This window comes from Pan paniscus, chromosome 1 (genome assembly GCF_029289425.2).
Source record: "Pan paniscus chromosome 1, NHGRI_mPanPan1-v2.0_pri, whole genome shotgun sequence".
NCBI classification, from domain to species: domain Eukaryota; kingdom Metazoa; phylum Chordata; class Mammalia; order Primates; family Hominidae; genus Pan; species Pan paniscus.
In genome coordinates this window covers 209,867,102-209,882,783 of record NC_073249.2, presented here as the reverse complement: position 1 = coordinate 209,882,783, position 15,682 = coordinate 209,867,102, and the positions used below count along the sequence as shown (strand labels likewise).

At 53.0% G+C, this 15,682-nt stretch overlaps 1 protein-coding gene across 1 annotated transcript in view; it reads left to right on the top strand.

Moving 5' to 3' along the window:
• Positions 1 to 923: 923 nt before the first annotated feature.
• The window catches only part of PADI3 (peptidyl arginine deiminase 3), a 36,671-nt gene continuing 21,912 nt past the window's right edge, over positions 924 to 15,682 (top strand). Inside the window, exons 1-2 of the mRNA XM_003814446.5 lie at positions 924 to 2,797; positions 13,138 to 13,318. Of these exons, the coding sequence (XP_003814494.1) occupies positions 2,706 to 2,797; positions 13,138 to 13,318 (273 nt within the window). The 5' untranslated portion in view covers positions 924 to 2,705. The remainder of the gene's footprint in view (positions 2,798 to 13,137; positions 13,319 to 15,682) is intronic.

Genomic DNA, 15,682 nt, shown 5'->3' with positions numbered 1-15,682 from the left:
TTCTTTTGTTTGAGACCGAGTCTTGCTCTGTCACCCAAGCTGGAGTGCAGTGGTGCTATCACAGCTCATTATAGCCTTGAATTCTTGTGCTCAAGCGATCCTCCCACCTCAGCCTCCTGAGGAGCTAGGAATACAGGCACAGGCCACCATGCCCAGCTAATTGCTGATTTATTTTTTACGGAGCTGGGGTTTTGCTATGTTACCCAGGCTGGTCTCAAACTCCTGGGCTCAAGCGATCCTCCCATCTTGGCCTCCCAAAGTGCTGGGATTACAGGTGTGAGCTACTGTGCCTGGCCCAATTCCCTTCCATTTTTGTGTCTGAAGCTTCTAAGTTACCTGGCTTCAGTGGTCTGATTTTGGATGCCTGAAATCATCACCCTCTCATCCTACACATTTGCTGCTGCCTCAAATTACACCCTTTGATACTCACTCACTTTATTTTAGCTTTTGTTGTGGAGTAAGAGGGCAAAAAGCTGCTGCCTATTAGTCATTGACACTTTAGTCTGAATTAACCACAAACCTGTTTCTAAAAGTTGGTATTAACAGAGGAGAAGTGAAGGCATGAGTCTCCTTCCAAAGACATATACAGTTCTCCGAGAAAGAGGCAGGTAGTGGGCCAGCACCCCAGGGAAAGCCCCTACTTTCTGCATCTATTCCCCATCTGTGCTCACAAGAAGGCTAGGGAGACTAAGGCTTCCTCCTGAGCTCGAACTCTTACCCAGGGCTCCCAAGGCTGACTCAGCCATCAAGCCATTCCACAGCTGAAAAAAGTGAAGCTGTCCCTTGACCCAGAAGTCCAGCAGTTCTCCTTGAAAAGAACATCTTTCCCAAAAACTGAGACATGGGAATGACAATCTCAGGGTCCTGTTGAGGCCCTTGAACTGGTGCAGATGTCCCAGCTGGAGATGCTGGGGAGCGGGTCCTGGTCCCCATCCTGTCTCAGGCTGTCAGCACTGCCAGGGAGAAGGGAGGAAACCTCTATTCAGCACCTCCTGAGCCTCCGCCAGGCAGGGTGCGTCTTCACTATTATCTCCCCCAGGGCCAGTGATTAGCTGCATTTTCTACAGATGAGGAAACCGAGTCTCCAAGAGGGGGGACACTGACACCCAAGGCCCTATTGTGGGTGCACGGTGGAGCCTGCCTCTGAACCCAAGACTTCTCTCCCCAGAGCCCTTGCTCCTGCTCTTCCAGGAGCCTGAATGCCCCTCTGACTTCAGTTTCCCACCTGACGACTGAGCTTTCCTACTCTGACATGCCAAGCTCCCCCTGGCTGGAGAGAGTTCTCACCCCCATCATTTACCGCTTTCAGAGGTTTTTGGGACCTAATAACAGCAACAATAGTAATACAATAACGCCAAGCTCCATACCAGAGCTCTACCAACGCTGGCCCCTGAGGCCTCACAGCAACCATTTTTCAGACGAGAAAAGTGAGGCACGAACAATTAAGAAACTTGCCCGGCCGGGCATGGTGGCTCACGCCTGTAATCCCAGTACTTTGGGAAGCCAAGTCGGGTGGATCAAGAGGTCAGGAGATCGAGACCATCCTGACTAACACGGTGAAACCCCGCCTCTATTAAAAATACAAATAATTAGCCGGGAGCCGTGGCAGGTGCCTGTAGTCCCAGCTACTCGGGAGGCTGAGGCAGGAGAATGGCATGAACCCGGGAAGTGGAGCTTGCAGTGAGCCGAGATCGCGCCACTGCACTCTAGCCTGGGTGACAGAGCGAAACTCTGTCTCAAAAAAAAAAAAAAAAAGAAAGAAACTTGCCCAAGGTCGCCCATCCAGGAAGCAGCTGAGGCAGGGCTGAAACCCAGGTCTCGCTCTAAAATCCATTAAAAAAAAAAAAAAAAGTTGGTGTTTCTCAAAGGGCACCAAAATGCTTTGGGGGTGCTTATTAAAAAATCCAGAGGGCCGGGTGCTGTGGCTCATGCCTGTAATCCCAGCACTTTGGGAGGCCGAGGCAGGTGGATCACCTGAGGTCTGGAGTTCAAGACCAGCCTGACCAACATGGAAAAACCCCGTCTCTACTAAAAATACAAAATTAGCCGGGAGTGGTGGCACACGCCTATAATCCCAGCTACTCGGGAGGCTGAGGCAGGAGAATTGCTTGAACCTGGGAGGCGAAGGTTGCGGTGAGCCGAGATCGCACCATTGCATTCCAGCCTGGGCAACAAGAGTGAAACTCCGTCTCAAAAAAAAAAAAAAAAAAAAAAAAAAAAAATCCAGAGGCCAGGCTGCACCCCTAACTGCTGGATCAGAGTGGACAACAGACCTGGGAATCCGCATTTTCACCAGCTTCCCCAGCAGAGTAAGAAAGCTCCCCATTATAGTCTCTGAAAATGCAGAAAATGGAGGTGAGGAAGCAAGAAGCGTCCGAGATCAATATCATATATCTCTGCACCCCCTCAACAGCACCTGCCCCCAACAGTTCCTGGTGCCTAGCCAGGTACCTGTGGGGACTTGCTTTCCAAGAAATTAACTTCCTGGGTGCCGGGGTCGGGACAACAGGTTCGTATACAAATACTGGGTCCCTTCCAGCCAATCCTGAGCTCTCAGCTCTGGGAAGGGGCTGGGCTTTCATGACTGGAGCCAATGAATTGGCACCCTGGGCTGGAGGGGTGGGGCCAGGGGCTTTTAAACCTCATCCTAAGGGGCCTCAGGGGCAGTGTTGGGGTTGGCGGCCACAGCTAAGTCCAACACCAGCATGTCGCTGCAGAGAATCGTGCGTGTGTCCCTGGAGCATCCCACCAGCGCGGTGTGTGTGGCTGGCGTGGAGACCCTCGTGGACATTTATGGGTAAGAGTCAGAGGCCTAGTGGTTTGCAGGCCCTTGGTGCTGATGCCCTTGGACCTTCCTCCCTGCAGGCTGGGCAGGGCTTCTTCAGGGCACACTCCCCAGCCTTGGCCTCGGAACAGCAGCCAATCAGGGAAGCTTGGGTCCTCCTCTTGGTCCACTGAGTTTCCTGAAGACCTTAGCCAGGGAATTTGAAGTTTGGGAGGCTGAGCCGGGTAGAAGAGGCTTCAGTGGCTGAGCTCCAGACCGGGGGCTTGGAGGGGGCTGGTGCCGCGAAGAGATGGCACTTTTCTATGTCCAAGGGATCCTGCAGGTTGGGCTGAGGATCTGTCTGGGGCACACAAGAATAGGAACAGGCAGATATCCCCAGCCCCATCCTGAGCCTATGAGCCTAGAAACAGAGCATGAATCATTTTTAAAAAATAAGTTAATACATAGCACTTACCATGTGCCAGGCACTATTCTAAGAGCTTCACAAGCCTCTTGAGTTAACTTTCGAACTTTAATCTTGAATTTAACCCTTACAACAACCCTGTGAGCTAGGCTTATTATTAGCATCATCTCATCAGACAAATGAGAAAACCGAGGCAGAGAGGGCAAGCCATTCGCTCAAGTCACACAGTTACTAAGTGGCAAAGCCAGGGTTTAAACCTGCTTGTGGTCTTACTCAGGAGTCTTATGGTTTTAGCTGCTCTGATACTTGGAAAATAAAGATTTCCAACCTGGTTTCCTCCAGACACTCAATGCCCATGCATTATGCTCCTACGGTGTGCCAGGTCATGCCTTTGAGGCCCATGGTAGAGGGAGGTAAGGCCTTATCTTCTCTCTCTTAGGAAGAAAAGAGGGTTAGGGTAGGGTTTTAGGAGCTGGGCTCTGGGGACCACCAGGGGGCTGGCTTCTTAGGCTTTTGGGGAGTCTCCAGGGTCCTGGCTTGGAGGTAATCAGGATACTGGGAGGGGTGGGTGCAGAACTGTGGGACAGCTCCCACCTCTCAAGTCTCCCAGCCCCCTCCTCAGGCCAGGTTTCTCAACCTCAGCACTACTGTCACGATACCTCTTTGTCATGGGGGCCACCCTGTGCACTGTAGGATGGAGAGCAGCATTCTGTGCCTCTATTTTGCTAGATACCAGCAGCACACTCCCAAGTTGTGACAACCAAAAATGTCCCCAGACATTGCCAAATGTGCCCTGGGGTGGGAAGAAAATAGCCCACCCATTGAGAACGAGTCTCCGAGACTAAGACTCGAAAAATCAGGGCGAACTTAGTTGGGAGCAGCGATGGGGTTGATCCAGGGCATTGGATGAGAGGGGGTGAGGAGCTGGTCATGGGAGGGAACCAAGTCGGGAGCAGAGCCAGCCCAGGAAATAAATCCTGGTATTGGTGGGTGGGCAGTAGGAGGAGGAAGGGGATTCAGTGGTTCTTGAAGGAAGGGGCAGCCACGGAGGCTGTGCCACGGAGGTAATGAGGAAGGAGGGGTATCTGCCACTTGGCACCACTGCCTGCCTGCCATGGGGTGACTGGGCTGCGTGCCATGGGGTGACTCACCTGCCCCTGCTGCCTCGTGCCCGTTGGGCAGATGTGTCTCCGGTTTGACCTGCCCCAGGAAGCCTGGGCCTGGCTCCTCCCCCGCAGAGCTTCCTTAGAGGATAGAGGATGGATTGGGGCAATAAGAGATAAAGGCCATAGCTTCCTGGAGTCACCTGAGCCACACTGGAGGTTTGCAGAGAAGGCCATGGGTGGGACAGCCACAGGGTGGGGGATGGAAGCTCTGATACCTTCAAATGAGGGATTCTTGGGCCCTGGTGGCCAAACCCCCCAGGGGTGGGAGTGGAGAGCTCCTAGTTCGTTCATTCACATATTCTTCAAGTATTTCTTTTGGGTCTAGTGTGTGTACCATTCAGAGCCTTGAAGGATGAGCACAGGCTCTGGGGACACATACAGGGGAGCACAAGCAGCCCCTCCTCTCTGAGAAGCCAGCAGAGGCTGGACAATCTTCTTACAAGGGTGCCACAGAAAGGACTCCTTTCTGGAAAGGGGAGCAGGACTGAGTTAGTTCTGAGGTCCCTCCCGGCTTGGAGGTGCCGTGATGTAACAATCCTGGGTCCTCAGCCTGCGGGCCAACAAGAGAAAGGGCAGTAGATGTTGTGGCTCAGTCCTGGCTCTGCAACTTCCCGGCTCTCTGACCGTGGGAAACTCCTTTAACTTCTCTGAGTCTCTGTTTCCTCACCTGTTGCCTGGGGATGATAATAATATCAGCAATGGCACTGAATGCCACTCCCCAGCAGTGCCTGTAAGCGCTTTCCATATGTTAACTAATTCTCACAAAATTCTCAAGTGGGCACTGTCATCATCGTCATTTTATAGATAAGAAAACAAAGGCACAGAGAGGTTAAACAACTTGTCCAAGGTCACATGGCCAGTGAGTGGCAGAGCCAGGATGTAACTCAGTTTGGCCTTACTTCAAAGGGCAGTTAGGGGCATTGAATGAGATTGTGTGTGCAAAGCATGTAACTAATACTGATTTGTGGTGAACATTCAGTTATGTTAACTGTCACCATTATCATCATCATCAGTTTAAGGCTTTGTCCTGGGCCTGTGGACAGCCTCAAGCATCCCCAAACCTGCCATATGCAGGATGTCTGGGGAACAGTCTCTGGACCGTATTGGGAGAAGGAGTTGAGAAAAGCGAAATTTACATCTGACTCATGGCTGAGTCAGGGCAGGCTTCCTGGAGGAGGGGCACCAATCAGACCCTTGAAGGATGAGGACAAGCAAGTCCGTTGGGCCTCTCTATCTGTGGCAGTGGATTCAACTTTATCTTCTTGCCTTTCCATGAATTGGAGATGACCCAGGCATGGTATGGGGGCTTTTCTTTCTTGAGCAGTGAGTCTTAGGATGGGGAAAGGGAAGGAAGGGTACCCTGGTGCACTGAGCCATGCACTGGGCATCTGGTGGCTGATTAACTCCTCCCTGCAACTGGAGGCAGGCTCAGTGGGATGGTGGTCTGACAAGTGCTATCCCACAGGGCTGTAGGGCTTGAACCCAGATCCCATCAAGTTCCACAGCCCAGGTGGTTTGCTTGGTTCCACACAGCTCTTTCTCAAGGCTCAGGCATCAGCACAAACCTTAGCACAAAGTCTTGGTGCAGGAAGAAAGCTGCTTTCTTTTCTTCTTCTTTTTTTTTTTTTTTGTTGAAGACAGGGTCTCACTCTGTTGCCCAGGCTGGAATACAGTGGTGTAATCTTGGCTTACTGCAGCCTGGACCTCCCCAGGATCAAGCTATCCTCCCGCCTCAGCCTCCGAGTAGCTGGGACTACAGGCGTGCACCACCATCCCCGACTAATTTTTGCATGTTTTGTAGAGATGGGGTTTTGCCATGTTGCCCAGGCTGGTCTTGAACTCCTGGGCTCAAGTGATCTGCCTGCCTGAGCCTCCCAAAGTGTTGGGATTACAGGTGAGAGCCACCGTGTCTGGCCCAGTTTCATTCTTAATGGGCAAAATCAAAATCCCAGGATGACCTCTGGTGGGGAGGGCCATCCTCAGGGCCTCTGTCATTGGCCCAGTGGTAAGAACAGACTGGACCCATTCCCACTGGGCTTTCCCATAACATGTGGAGATGCTTCCTGGAGTCTCATGGTTGTGGCTGCTCATGTGGCTGAGGGGCCCGCGAAGCTGGTCACCTTTGGGATTCATCACAGGTGGGCTTGGAGAGCAGTCCCCAGGCTGGTTCAGTGAGACATCTCTGGGGTCTTACACACCACTTCATTTTTTAGTTGGGGAAACTGAGGCCCGGAGTGTGAAATGACTTGCTCAGGGTTACATAGTGAGTTAGGGACAGAGCTAAAACTAGAAACTAGGTCTTCCAATTCAAACGAAGGATCTCTGACTATTGGTGAAGAAGAAACTGAGTCACAGAGGTGCTGAGACTCGCCTGGATTGGAGGTCCTGGTGGGGCTTGTGGCGCCTCTGTGCTGGCAGACTTGGCTCTAAGGGCCCCAGAGCTCCAGGTGTTCTCAGATGCACGGCTGTGTAAGCCCTGCAGTCAGAAGGTCCTGGAAGGGTCAGGTCCCGTCTGCATGGCTGCAGAGGGGCCCAACGCACACAGCAGCCTAGAGGGCAGCTGAGTCTGTTCTCCAAGACACCTCGAAGAGGGGGCAACCTTGACCTGAGCGGGTGCACAGCTCTCGCACCTCAGAATGACCTCAAGTAACAGCACATGGAAAAGACAGAAGGCAGGGAGCCCATCACTAAGGTACCCCGGGCAGGTGTCTCCTAAGAGACCACACCTGGCGATGAGCCATGAAGCTCCTCTTTTCTCCAGCTCAGAGGTTCTCAACCCTGGCAGTGTGTTTCAATCACCTGGGGACCCATAAAAAAATTGATGCCCAGGCCCCACCTTGGGAAACCTGATTCAACTCATCTGTGAAGGGCCCCAGCACCCTAGGTTTTCAGGATCCGCTGGGGATGAATGTGCAGCTGGGGCTAAGAACCACTGCCCTCACTGGGAAGACAAACAACTCATGTCACCCCTTTCTCTGCAGAGGCTGCCTAATGGAGCCAGGACTCCAAGTTTTGGTCCTAGTTCTGTGGTCACTCACTATGTCATCTTGAGCAACTTTCTACTCAACCCTGGGCCTCAGTTTCCCCATATGGACCCTGAAGGGGTTGGCATAGAACAGTGGGTTTCAAGTTCCACTCATGGAGGCCTCTGAGTCCCCTCCCTGATTTGACAAAGCAGCTTCCATTCTGTCAACATCGGATTTTGTTTGATGCGAGAGCTCTGACCTGCCTGTGCAGAGAGCTGGGCCCTTGGTGGGGTTGGTGCATTTCTGCTCTTTTAAATACGGGGGATTTGGAAAAAGGGTATACGGGGCTGCCACTTTCCAGTGGTGGGGTGGGGCAGGGCCACCCAGGATTACGGTGGGACCGTGATTTCCTGAACCTGATTCTATTGATGAGGCTGGCAGCGTCGGCGGATCGGGGATCCTCGCTGACTGGGGAGGGGTGGCTGGAACTGCCACCCAGAAACCCAGCTGCCTGGGTCTTGGTCTCCTCTGCCCCCGCAGCCCAGCTCGGTGGAGACCTTGTTGGTCATCTTGTCAACCTTTCTGTGTTCAGCCATTGGGACCTTTCCCATCAGTTTCTCAGCTCCTAAAATGTCTGGTTTTGTTCTCCTGGAAGTCCAGGCCCTGAGTCCATGAAGGGAGAGGATAGGTTTGGGCTTGCAGGCGAGTGGGGACAGAGCTGGCCATGAGTCCTGGCTCTGTCACTTGCTAGCTGTGTGACTTTGGGCAAATCACCTGCCGTCTCCAAGGCTCAGTATTCTCATCTGTAAAGTGGGGATAATAGCACACATGTTATGTGGCTGTGGGGGATACCTTCCTCACCAATGCCCCGTCTTCCTCCTCACCATTGAAGGGGGTGATACACGAGGGGGATGGGCTCACACTGAGTCAACTCTACATGGGCTGGAGGGACCAGGCTCCAGCATTTTTTTTTTTTTTTTGAGATGGAGTTTTGCTCTTGTTGCCCAGGCTGGAGTGCAATGGGGCTATCTTGGCTCACTGCAACCTCCGCCTCCCAGGTTCAAGCAATTCCCTGCCTCAGCCTCCCTAGTAGCCGGGATTACAGGCATGTGCCACCATGCCCGGCTAGTTTTGTATTTTTAGTAGAGACGTGGTTTCTCCATGTTGGTCAGGCTGGTCTTGAACTCCTGACCTCAGGTGATCCACCCACCTCAGCCTCCCAAAGTGCTGGGATTATAGGCGTGAGCCACTGCACCCGGCCCACCAGGCTCCAGCATTTCTAAGACAACCTACTCTAAGCCGTGATTCTCAGATGTCAGCGAACATCAGAATGGCTTAAAATGCGGTTCCAAGGCCCCACCTGGAGCACTTCTAAGAATCTGCATTTTCAATAAGGTGGGTCTGAGGTTGGCTACTTTTAGGGAGGCCAACTGTTCCTGTTTGTCTGGGACCTTGCAGGTTTTAGCACAGCAAATTCTGTATCCAGGAACAGCCTTAGTCCCAGCAAACTGATGCTGTTGGCCACCCTACCACGTTTTACCCCCCACTCACCATCTTAGGCTGGCTGTGCCAGAGGAGCAGTTGAGTTCTCGGGCTGGCTTGGCGGGTGTGGGGCTGGGAGAGCCCTGGACAGGCCTGTGCATGGAAGCCTCAGCAGGCGAGGGTCCAAGGCCCTGAGCCCAGGACTGGAACAGAAGCACTGCCTAGAAAGCCCAGAAGCCAGCATGTGACAGCTCAGCCATGCTGGCAGCTCAAGGTGGCCTGGAGAGGAAGGACTTTGTCCAGGTGAGGCTCCAGGTACTTCCCCTGTTCTCTAGGAAATGGGAAGCTAGATCCTCCCGTACCTGATGCAGGTCCTCCTCCCAGCAGCTGCCCCTCTCATTTTCCTAACACACAGCTTTCATGACAGGCATGAGCACTGGACTGGAAGTCAGCAGCCCTACCTTCTAGTCACTTATCTTCTGGGCCTCAGTTTCCCCATCAGTGAAATGAGGGCATGACTTTTGCTCATCCTGAGTGCTTTACCCACACTGGTTCCTTTCCTCTTCTCCTCATCCCCACCAGATAGATGTTGATGCTGCGGCTGAGGGAGGCAGTCACTCGCTCAAAGTCACACACCTAATGAGTGGTGGGACTGGGATTTGAACCCAGTTGTCTGGCCCCAGGGACCACAGGCTCAAGTACCTTGCCACAGCTCCATCATGTTGCCCCTCCTGATCAAGAACCATCGCTGGCTCCCCATTACATAGGGATGAAATGAAAACAAGCTCGTTATAGCCTGAGTCTAAACTAGACCTCTTAAGGTTCCACGGTGAAAACACCTTCGCCTCACTTGTGTCTCCTCTTGGTGCCTTCCCTGGGGAACCTGCCCCAGCCACCCAGCCCACCGGGTGGCTCATCCTGCCTCCAGACCCGTTTCCTGCACCCTCATGTCCTGAACCCCTTCCCTGTCCTGGGCCAATGGTGTTCCAAGCCTTTCCTCTCTATTATCACACTTGAGTTTCATGATTGCCCATGAGGTTGGCCAAGTAGGTGTCATTATCCCACTTTAAGGTGAGGTTAATGGGCCCAGAGAGACTAAGTGATTTAGTCAAGCTCAGCTGGCCGATGTGTGACCCAGCCTGGTCTAGAACCTAATTCTTGACTCTGGTCCCAGCACCACCCGAGCCCTCGGCTTGCGGCCCCTCCCTTCCCCAACCTCAGATGTAGCTTGTTCACCTGTGCTAAGCCCTTGTTCAGAACGTGGCCCTGGGGACCCTCCTGGGGAGGGGTGCTTCCGTCTTCATTGGGGATCCCCCAGCATCTCACACAGAGCCTGGCACATGGAGAGGCAGGGGCGCTGGGCTGAAACACCCTACACCCAGGGGCTGGAGCCTGGGGACTGAGTGGGGTTTTCATACCAGAAGGACCATCAAGGGCGCTCAGCCCTTGCCCATGGACACTTGAGGCCCAAGGAACAGCTCTGGGGTTGAGGGAGTTCCATAAAAAGTTTACAGGCTTCAGCCAGGCATGGTGGCTCACGCCTGTAATCCCAGCTGGGAGGCTGAGGCAGGCGGATCACTTGAGGTCAGGAGTTCAAGACCAGTCTGGCCAACATGGTGAAACCCTGTCTCTACTGAAAATACAAAAATTAGCCGGACACGGTGGTGGGCTGTGTTGTCCCAGCTGCTTGGGAGGCTGAGGCATGAGAATTGCTTGAACCTGGGAGGTGGAGGTTGCAGTGAGCCAAGATTGCACCACTGCACTCCAGCCTGGGCGACAGAGCAAGACTCTGTCTCAAAAAAAAAAAAAAAAAAAAAAGGCTTCCTTGGGAGATGGAAGGCGAGTGCCTCAGGAGTGGGGCTGAGGGTGTTCCCGAGGGTATGAGAGGCTGCTCTTCCTACCTGGGTTTGTCTTCCTGTGTCTCTTTCCGACTCCCTGTCTCTGACTCTCCATCTCGCTGGGTCTCTCCAGGTCTCTCTGTCCCTATCTCTCTGTCTCTGTGTCTTCATGCCTCTCTCCCTGGTTCTGCCATTTCCCCTGTCGGGGGCTGCCCAGGGCCGAACAGGCCAGAGGGCTCCACCAGCCCTGGAAATTACAGGCTTTGGGAGTAGGGTTGCCAGATAAAATAAAAGATGCCTAGTTAAAATTGAATTTCAGGTAAATAATTAATAATTTTTTTAGTATAAGTGTATCCCAAATACTTCACGGGAGTACCAAACAATGATTGACTGTTCACTTGAAATTCAAGTCCAACTGAGCTTTCTGTATTTTTATTTGCTAAGTCTGGCAGCCCTGCTTAGGAGGAGAAACAGGTGTGTCTGTCCCTCCCAACTGGTAAGGACACCTGACAGGGGCCCAGACACCAGAGTGGGACCTGCCTGATGGAGAGAAGCTTGGGCTTGGTTTATTTCCCTTTTCATAAAAAAGCTGCTTTGAGATGTAAGAGAATCATGTTGGTGGAAGAGCGAAGAGGTTGGTTTGGGGGAGGTCTGCCTTACTCTGAGGGAAGATGGGAAGCGGGGGGAGTGGCCAGCTGTGGAAATTTGGGGTAGTCCCCTACGTATCCTGTGCCTCAGTTTCCCCATGTGTAAACAGGAGTAATTATCTCATCCTGGGGCTGCAGTGAGAATCAGATGAGCTAATGTACAAAAAGGCTTAGGCAGGCCTGCCGTGATAAGAGTGCAGAGGCTGGGGGCTTTTTATGTTATGGTATTGTTGTTATTATTACTCCTGGGGAGGTGGTGGGCAAGAGTGTGGACTGAGGAGCCACATGGCTGGGTTTGGATCCCAGCCCGGCCACAGACCTTGGGCAAGTTACTTAACCTCGGCTTTCTCATCTGTATAATGGGAGACAATAATAGATAGTGCCTCCCTTCTAGGGTTATTGAGAGGATTGCATGATGGGCTGGCACACAGCATGAGCTCAGTAAGTGTCAGTCACTGTTATCCCCCAGGGGCGTGCATGCCGCTGCCTCCAGGAAGCCCTCCAACTCGCAGTGGCCTCTCCCTACATGGGTTCCCACTGAGCTGTGATCCTGTGGCCTTGAGCCCCATCTGGCTGCCCTGGACAATGTTGGTCCTCAGCTCCCCAGCGGGATCAACAGTGGGGAGAGCAGTGGGTGGATCTGCCCGCCAGACAGCACCTGAGTGCACAGTGGGCACCCCACAGTCAAAGGATGCATAGTCTGGTTTCCAGGAGGAACCCCAGACTAGGTGGAATGAGGGAAATGCAATCTCAGGGCCAGATAACATCACAGATACTTTAAACCTGCAATTAATTTCTGGTTGTTTGACCAAATCTGGCCAAGTTTCCCGGGTGACACTGCAGAGCTGTGGAACAGCATGGGCTTGGAGTCAGACCTGGTGCACATCTGGCTCTGCCATGTGATGCAACCTCAGGCTTGTCACGAGGCCTTCTTGAGCCTCAGTTGCTAATATGTCAAATGGGGATGATATTGCTCACCTTACAGCTTGTAAGAGTGGAGGGAGCTGCGTGTGCCAGGTGCCTGGCATGCAGTGGGCACTCAACCAGATTGAATTCCCTTCCCAGGGAAGAATCCAAGGATATCTTCCCACCCACTAAGGAGACATGTGATGGGATCTGGGGTGAGAAATGCTCTTTTTAAAGCTCTCAGAACTGTAAGGGGCTCCACCCACCACTGGCTGGTGTTCACTGAGCTCTTCGTGCCCAGACCTGCACTGGGGATTTATCGAGCACACGGCTGGGTTCTGACTTCCGAAGAGCTCGCCATTCTAGTGAGTGCTAAAGAAACTCACAAGGGAAATGTTAATGAACACAGGGGCTTAGAGCATCAGACTGTGTGTATGTTTTTTTGTTTTGTTTTGAAACAGGGTCTTGCTCTGTCGCCCAGGCTGGAGTGCAGTGGTGCAATCTTGGCTCACTGCAACCTCTGCCTCCTGGGTTCAAGCGATTCTCCTGCCTCAGCCTCCCCAGTAGCTGGGATTACAGGCACATGCTACCACGCCCGGCTATTTTTTTGTATTTTTAGTAGAGACAGGGTTTCACCATGTTGGCCAGGCTCGACCTCAAGTGATCCGCGCGCCTCGGCTTCCCAAAGTGCCTGACCTCAAGTGATCCGTCCGCCTCGGCTTCCCAAAGTGCTGGGATTAAAGGAGTGAGTCACCACGCCCGGCCGACTGTGTATATGTTTGTGTGGGGTCCAGGCTTGACTCCCAGAAGCTTACTGTGAGGATCTGAGGGGACTGGGTGGCCAAGGAAGGCTTCCTGGAGGAAGCAGGGCTTGAGCCAAAGCTCAAACATCTGAGCAAAATATATCTCCTTCGGCGCCGACCATGGCTCTCTGCCCTGCCCAGGTCAGTGCCTGAGGGCACAGAAATGTTTGAGGTCTATGGGACGCCTGGCGTGGACATCTACGTCTCTCCCAACATGGAGAGGGGCCGGGAGCGTGCAGACACCAGGCGGTGGCGCTTTGACGCGACTTTGGAGATCATCGTGGTCATGAACTCCCCCAGCAATGACCTCAACGACAGCCATGTGAGCTGGTCCCTGGTGGGGTGGGGAGAGGTTGCGAGGGAGGCAGCTGTCTAGCTCTAGGAAGGCCCAACATTCTCTTTCTCCAGAGCACAGGGCAACACAGTGGGTAAGTGCCTGGCCTTGGAGCCATACTGCTGATTTTGAATCCCAGCTCTGCAAGTTACAGACACATACCATGTGTCCTTGGAAAGCCTTATCATCCCTTGGGGCCTCTGTCTGCCATCTGTAAAATGGGATAATCATAACCCCTGCCTCCTATCATTGCTGTGGAGTGCCACAGGAGCCAGTGTTGCTCCTTCTCTTGCTTCCCAAGACCCCCTGGAGAAGGAGTTGTCCCAGTTCTGCTGAGTTGGGTCTCAGTTTCCCCATATGTAGGCTGAGGGTTGACTAGGGGATCTCTGCCACTTTGAATGAAAGAGAGAAAGCAGGGACAGGGGAGGGACACCGGCGCCTGGGAAGACCCCCTTCCTAGGTGACAGCATTTTCCCAAGGCACTTTGCTGTCCCTAATCCACTCTCTTCCTGACCCTATTTGCAGGGTAGGGGACATTTAACACACGGGAGAAATGAGTGGCCTTTAAGCTTGGCACAGGTGATGTTTGCTTCGAGGGACCAGGACTTGGAGGGTGGGAGTAGTGGGATCCACTCCATGTCAGGAGCGATGTTTCAGAAACTGGCCCTTTAAGGAGCACTGACCATGTGCCAGGTACTGGGCAGCCATGACCTCATCCAGCCCTCACAGCAGCCCAGAGAGGCAGGGGACTGATGCCCATTTCGCAGATGGGGCAACTGAGGTTCAGAGTAACTGTCCCGGGACCGCACACTAGTGGTCAGGAGAGCTAGAATTCAGTGCAGACCTGCCTGACCCCTGGGGGCAGTCTCCCTCCATCACCCCCACCTCTGTTCCCAGCCATGCATCCATGAGGCACTTGGGGCAGGACCCAATGAACCCATTTAATAGGCAAGAAAACTAAGAAGGAGAAGGGGTGGCTTTCCTGAAGTCACATGATCTAGCGAGCGGCAGAGCTGGTGAGAGTCAGGACAGAGTCCCAGGGGTAGTGCAAGAGGACCGGCTAGCCTGTGAGGGGCCCCACCTTGGTGCCGGTTGAAGTGGCGATGGTGTGGGTACCCCCCACCTTGAATTCCTTGGCCATGATGGCTGGTGGGATGGAGGAAGTTCAGAGTCTCTCCCACCCTTTCCCTCACCCGCCATATACCCCTGCTCCCTATCCTGCCTTTGGCCAGGATCCCAGTAATTGTATGTTTGAGGCAAGCATCACTGCTGGTGATTGACACATGGGGTTCAGTAATTGCAGGATTTAGGGGCTCCCAGGACTAAGGAGGTGAGTGACCCCTGCAAGATCCTCCCCTCTGGCTGAGATTCGGACATGAGAAGCAGAGAGTTGAGACACCCATGTCAGGAGGGAATACCCCAAGGGGAGGGTCATGCTTTAAAGGGAACTTGGATGCCTTGGATTCATCTGCCTCCAACTAAATATCATCCACGCCATCTTCATCCTCACCCTGTAACAGTTCTTGAGTGCTCGCTGTGGGCCGGGCACCGAGCTGCACATGCCCCATACATGACTCCTTTCATCTTCACAGCCTCTAATTAGTCCTAAGGGGTAGGAACTATTATTATCCCCACTTTACAGTTGAGGAAATTGAGGCCCAGAGAAGATCAGTAACTTTTCCTGGGATATTCAAAAGTGGGGGATCCAGAATCTGGGCCCAGGCCATCTGACCTCAGAGCCCTGCATTTAACCAGCCCCCATCCCACAAGATGCCATCTGCCCACTGATAACAGTAGCTAGTATTTCTTGGGCACTTCCTATGGGCTCAGTCTTTTACATGTATTGTTTCCAAGCTGCACTACAAGCCTCTGAAGTAGAGACCTATAGAGGTAGAGACCTTTTCCCATTTTGCAGATGAGAAAACTGAGGTGGCTCAGGTAGGTGAGAGGCCTTGGCCAAGGTCATAGAGTACCCAGAGGTGCCGGGCTCAAGCCCGGGCCTGTCTGAGTCCCACAGACAAGAATGTTGGCTTGAAGAGTGTCCCCAAACCCTGCCCAGCCCAAACCCTTTATTTTACAAATGGCAAAACTGAGACCCAAAGGGGAGCAAGAGCTTGTCAAAAATCACAGAGTAGGTTATTGGAGGGACTGGTACCCAAGTCTCTTGAGAAACTCTCACAAATAGCTCCCATTTTACAGATATGCCAACCAAGACACAGAAAAATAAATGGCACAGAGGAGGTTAAAGAAAGAGCAAGGTTCCTTGGGCCCCCTCCCCTCCTTACCAGATCCCCGAGAGCTATCTTTTGGGGCGGGAGCTCTTGGCTTCTGCTGGTATTACTCTGCGCCCAA